Here is a 6,057-nt window from a genome sequence, read left to right on the forward strand (position 1 = left end):
TTGCACACATGTAACACTATAATCAACATATCCCCAAAATCAAATATTTTTTTTTGGGGGGATGGGTTATAAGATTACCCTCCGATCTACGAATTTCACTGATTAAAACTAAAAAAAAGAGGAGGGAATTTTTTAGATAATGGAATAAATCCCGACCTTTACTTCAAAGAAGCTATAACCACTTATTACAATAATGTCATAAAGAGAACAAGCATTCAGGCAACTATATAAAGAGTGACTAAAAACCAACACAAAGGATAAAACAATTATTGAAGTCTATTTGAGAGGTGGGAATGGAGGAGTATATCTTGCTTTTCGATGTCTTCAAAAGTTCCCGCAAAAAATGGCTCCAAAACGAATCAATTTGAGAAAGAGGAAGTGAGAGGGGAGAGAGAACAAGAGGTATTCTTGAGCTCGAGCATGAGAGAAGGGGGCGAATGTGTGGGAAGGGGGAGGGGTGGGGCCCACGGGTTAAGTGCTACCCCCTACCCCGGAGGAGCGTGCAAGAGGCACTAGCGCCTTGGGGTGGTGGGGGGTTGGTGCCAGTATGGCAGGCGCAACCCTATTGGATGACAACACTAGCCACTCTAGCGCACCAAAAAAATCTGTTATAGAATAAGTTTTTCTAGGGATCTATTTGTAAATTAAGTTTTTGAAAGGACCAAATAAAAAAAATCCAACATCTCAAACACCCTACCAAAATCCAAATATACTTATACTTTAGAGGGTGAGTATTGATCTATAAATATCTAACAAATAGCTTAAAATAATCAATGTTGATAAAGAATATTTTTCAAAAATATGTACGATTATTAAAGGTACAATTTTCGATAGATAACGCCGTTGAATTTTCAGTACACGTTCGATAATTTATTTATATTAAAAATAAATTATTATTATTATTTTATTGTGACTTGGTTTATAACTTAAGCATGACTTGTATTACCGGTTTACCTTCCTAGTTATTAACTAAAAATTGATGCAAGAATCAGTGATGAAAGGTCTGTGTTGCCTCCATAGTACGGACATAGCCATTATGGTAGGTAGGTGGCAATATATGCAATGGTCCTTCCTTGTTTGTTGTAAGTCTTTATCTAAAAAACCCTGATGTTGTTATTAGTACAAAAAAAAAGGACTAGCTATAGTTATTGTGCCGTATTTTTCAAAAATAATAATCAAACTGTTTTTACATTGCAAATTACCTATGTTTACATAATAAATTTTTAAAAAACACTATAATTGTAGTGTAATTTTTAAAAAATACATTGTAAATGTCAAAAAATAAATTGTACCTTTTCTATTGCATACACAAAGAGTAACGAACATGTATATGAATAGGAACTTTTTTTTTGAGAACTAGTAACTTTTTTTTTGTGAGAACTAGGAACTCGATTAGCTCTGACATGCCAAAATTTTCTTGACGTGCACATGTGTTCCAAACCACAAATGCAAATGATTCTTGTATATGACTGTACAAGAAAATGATCATATCTATCAACTAATTATCAGATGTAAAGTCAGGACTCACACAGTTATACTCCATATCCGCCCACATTTTCCAAATGTAACTTAATTAATTGTTTTGGATCTAGGCACTTTTTCATATTTTTTCCTTATTTTTTGCCAAACAATTTTTGTCCCCTCACAAATAAACTACTTATATTTCCAACGTAGTTTGAAATAAAGCGTAACAAAGTCATTTGAGCTAATTAAGTACAGTAAGTTAATAGTCGATGGGAAGTACTAGATGCTCCCCCGTCTAAAATCAAACCCTAATGCCCATAAAAATATTACGCAAAGGATTACACTTTCATGAAGAAAATTCATTGGGTGGGCGACTCTTGGAAACAAACCTGGAGTCCTATGCACATGTATATAAGACATTTGTCGACATATTTTTTTCGAAAAATTTGTCAAATGGAAATATGATATAATTTTAGTGTAATTATATTTAAGGAAAAAGTACGAATTACCACCCCGAACTATCGCGGTTGTCCGAATTACCCCCCTGAACCACAAAACCGGACATTCTTCACCTCCAACTATGCAAACCGGACGAATTACCCCCCTCGAACCAATTCAGAGCGGTTTTGTCCAACGTGGCGCACACGTGGCAATCCGGTCAGCGTTTTTTTAATTAAAAAATTGTGGGACCCGCATGCCATCCTTTTCTCTTCTTCCTCTCTCTCTATTCTCTCTCTCTCTCTCTCTCTCGCTTTTTCTCTCTCGTGGCTCGCGGGGACGGCGTGGGGGCGGCGAGGACTGCGACGGCGGAGGCAGTGGCGTCGGCGGAGGCAGCGAGAGTGGGGAGGCGAGCGGCGGGGCTGGGCGGCAGAGGAGGCGAGCGGCGGCGGGAGCTCGCGCTGCTCGTGGAGGAGGCAAGGCGGCGGCGGCGGGGTGCGGCGGAGGAGGCGGCGGCAGCGGGGAGGCGAGGCGGTAGAGAAGGAAGAGGTGGCCAGCGAGCCCGATCGAGCTGCGCCCCCTCCGCGGCGGACCCATCGGCGGCGACGCCGACTGCCGCACCTCTCCCCTCCCACATCTTTCGACGCCGACCGCCGCGCCTCTCCCCTCCCCCATCTTTCGTCGGCCGCTGCCTCGCCTCGCCGCCGCTACACCCCGCCGCCGCTCGCCTCTTCCGCCGCCACCGCCTCGCCTCCTCCACGAGTAGCGCGAGCTCCCGCCGCCGCTCGCCTCCTCCGCCGCCCTACCCCGCCGCTCGCCTCCCCGTGCTCGCTGCTTCCGCCGCCGCCTCGCCTCTCTGCCGCCGCTGCCTCCGTCGTCGCTGTCCCCGTGCCATCCGCCACGAGAGAGAAAAAGCAAGAGAGAGAATAGAGAGAGAGGGGAAGAAGAGAAGAGTATGGCATGCGGGTCCCACAATTTTTTAATTAAAAACGCTGACTGGATTGCCACGTGTGCGCCACGTTGGACAAAACCGCTCTAAATTGATTCGAGGGGGGTAATTCGTCCGGTTTGCATAGTTGAGGGTGAAGAATGTCCGGTTTTGTGGTTCAGAGGGGTAATTCGGACGACCGCGATAGTTCGGGGGGGGGGGGTAATTCATACTTTTTCCTATATTTAAATAGCTAATTGCTTGTAACTTTAATATAACTAGGTGATTCCCCACGCTTTGCTGCGGGAATTACTAAGCAATTCTCAATATTTTTTTTTTGATAATCAACCTAGGAGTAAAAAGAAAAGAAAATAATGAAACATCAGGGTTTATTAGTCAAATGATACCCATGCTTTAGTGTGAAACATATTGATAAGTATATGTTAAATATTGTAAAGTTGATAGATAGATTTGTTGTTTCGGCTCGCATTCAATTCAGACAGAAGGGTTTCTAGAAATCTTCTTTATTACTGCTTGGCACATTCGGAAGCAAAGAAATGGGAAGATCTTTCTGAATGAACTTCAGTTCCTGGAGAGCCTTGTTCAAAAAAGATGTTCTTCTGCATATGTGTAAAATGAAGGATCATTTAAAACAAATAGTTTTTGATTGGTTACAAACTGTTTAATCATTTTCTTTTTCCTTATGTAACTTGTAACTTGTAAATATTATGAGTTTTCTTTATAAAATCACAATGCGAGGCAAAGCCCTGGCAGTTATTCAAGTCAAAAAAAAATTATGCAAATAATATGAGGGGGTGATGATTGAATATGCTTACATTTTGATTTGTAGAATTAAATAAATTGTAGATCATGTTGTATGCTTCCATGTGATTAAATATGTAATTATTGCTAGTGGGTGATGATGTGGCATGGTTGCATGTTCAGCTTTAGACTTAGTGAGCTTTAACTTTATAGAAAACATAGATTTGTATATGGTTAGATTTGCTTCAAGATTCATGCAAACAGGGAAAGAGGCATAGCGCACAGACATGTGACGGGACTCGGTTCTGAAAATTGCGCTACCACTGCAGTAAATGCCAGTTTTCAAAAAATATATATATACGGTATATATTGTAATTAGATGCAATTTATAATATAATTATACTATATTATATTGTATTTATATTTGATAAATTTCTGAGAGAAAATTTATCGACCGATGCCCTTAATCGATCAGTTGCAAACGACGCTGGTCTGGTGAAGGAGACATTAATTCGATGCTGTAGTACTCTTCCCCTATAAATCAATCCATCCTTCCTCTCTTTGTCCATCACACATGCACCTAATTATTAGTAGCATACACACATATACCATAATGGCACTGTCACTGACGCCCTCCCTGCAAGATCTCGTATCATCACTGATGATACTCCTTGTTCTCTTGTACATATCGTACTGGAGATCAAAGTATCAGTCCTTGTTCCCAGTGGACTGGCCGATAGTAGGATTGCTCCCTACCCTCGTCGCCAACCTGCACCGCTTGCATGACAAAATCACCGAATACCTCGCCGCCTCCGGCCATAGCTTCACGGGGAACGGCCCGGCGGCGAGCAACATGCGACTGTTCGTCACATGTGACCCTGACAATGTCCGGCACATCTTCACCACCAACCATGACAACTACCCCAAGGGCCACGAGTTCGCCGAGATCTTCGACATCATGGCCGGCGCCTTCTTCACCATGGACGGCGATCTCTACCGCCGGCAGCGTGCCAAGACCCATAGCATCCTCAGCGACCCGAGGATGGTTGCCTCGATGGCGTCGAGCTGTGTCGACAAGGTTCGGGATGGTCTCCTCCCGTTATTGACATCCATGGCGAGCACCCGGACACCGTTCGAGTTGCAGGATCTGGCCACGAGGCTCATGTTCGACGTGACGGCCATGACGGTGTTCGGCGTGGACCCTGGCCGCCTGTCCCCGGACATGCCGTCGATGCATGTCTCGGCTGCGATGGACACGATCATGGAGGTGGGGCTGTTCCGGCACACCGTGCCGCCGTCCTGCTGGAAGGCGATGAGACGGCTCAAGATTGGACCCGAGAGGAAGCTCGCCGCGGCGCACGCGGCGCTGCACGTCTTCGTCTCCGAGATGATGGAGAAGGCGAGGAAGCAAGAGGCAGCGCCATCCTCCATGTCCATGGACGTTCTCTCCTCCTACATCAACGACCCGGACTACGTCGGCCTCCTGCACTCCATCCTCATCACCTACATGGTCGCCGGGCGCGACACGGTGGGCACCACCTTGCCGTGGTTCTTCTATAACCTCGCCATGAACCCGCGCGTCGTGTCCGGCATCCGCGAAGAACTGGCACACAATATTGCAACAAGCACCTGCAATGGCGATGGCGTGCCGGTGATGTTCTCACCGGAGGACACGAAATCCCTCGTCTACCTGCACGCCGCGCTGTTCGAGACGCTCAGGCTGTACCCGCCGGGGTGGATCGAGCGGAAGACGGTGGTCGCCGACGACGTGATGCCGAGCGGGCACGAGGTACGTGCCGGCGACGCCGTGCTCATCTCGATCTACTCCATGGGCAGGATGGAGAGCCTGTGGGGGGAGGACTGCCGGGTGTACCGGCCGGAGAGGTGGCTGTACGACTCCCGCGGCGGCCGGAAAATGCGACACGTGCCGTCGCACAAGTTCCTGTCGTTCAACTCCGGGCCGAGGATGTGCCCCGGCAAGAACATCGCCGTGATGCAGATGAAGATCATCGCCGCCGCCGTGGTGTGGAACTTCGACTTGGAGGTGGTGGAAGGGCAGGCCGTGGTGCCGAAGCTGTCGTGCCTTCTGCAGATGAAGAACGGGGTCATGGTGAAGGTGAAGAAGCGTGCTGTGTAACCGAGTTATTACTACGTTCTCAGGAAGGCATGCGTGCGAGTGCGACAGGCTCAGTGTCTTTTATCATCCGACAGTATATATATGTATGCAAAGATTTCCTACTTGAATAAAGGATGTGTTCAAATATATATTACTCTCTCTCTCACTTCTACAGAAACCTTTTTTTTCACCCTTTGTTCTTCACGAATAGCTTAAAAAAAAGCACTTCCGAAAATGGTGGAAAAAAATTCTATGCAGACCGGCTGCAAACCCCGCACCGTGCATACCTGATCCAGATTGGCGACGCGTGGACGAGAGAGTGATCCGACGGCGCGCCTGCACAGCTCCA

General features: G+C 46.3%; 1 protein-coding gene across 1 annotated transcript; it reads left to right on the forward strand.

Moving 5' to 3' along the window:
* The first annotated feature begins 4,160 nt into the window (after positions 1–4,160).
* On the forward strand, positions 4,161–5,857 carry LOC4345110 (alkane hydroxylase MAH1). Its single transcript, XM_015794164.3, has one exon. The coding sequence runs from the start codon at positions 4,167–4,169 to the stop codon at positions 5,727–5,729; it is 1,563 nt and encodes a 520-aa protein (XP_015649650.1). The 5' UTR covers positions 4,161–4,166; the 3' UTR covers positions 5,730–5,857.
* The last annotated feature ends 200 nt before the right edge of the window (positions 5,858–6,057 follow it).

Source organism: Oryza sativa, chromosome 8 (genome assembly GCF_034140825.1).
Source record: "Oryza sativa Japonica Group chromosome 8, ASM3414082v1".
In the NCBI taxonomy this organism is placed as follows: domain Eukaryota; kingdom Viridiplantae; phylum Streptophyta; class Magnoliopsida; order Poales; family Poaceae; genus Oryza; species Oryza sativa.

Bases quoted from the DNA above. Each gene is read 5' to 3' on its own strand.
- LOC4345110 (XM_015794164.3), top strand. From the start codon at position 4,167: ATGCACCTAATTATTAGTAGCATACACACATATACCATAATGGCACTG.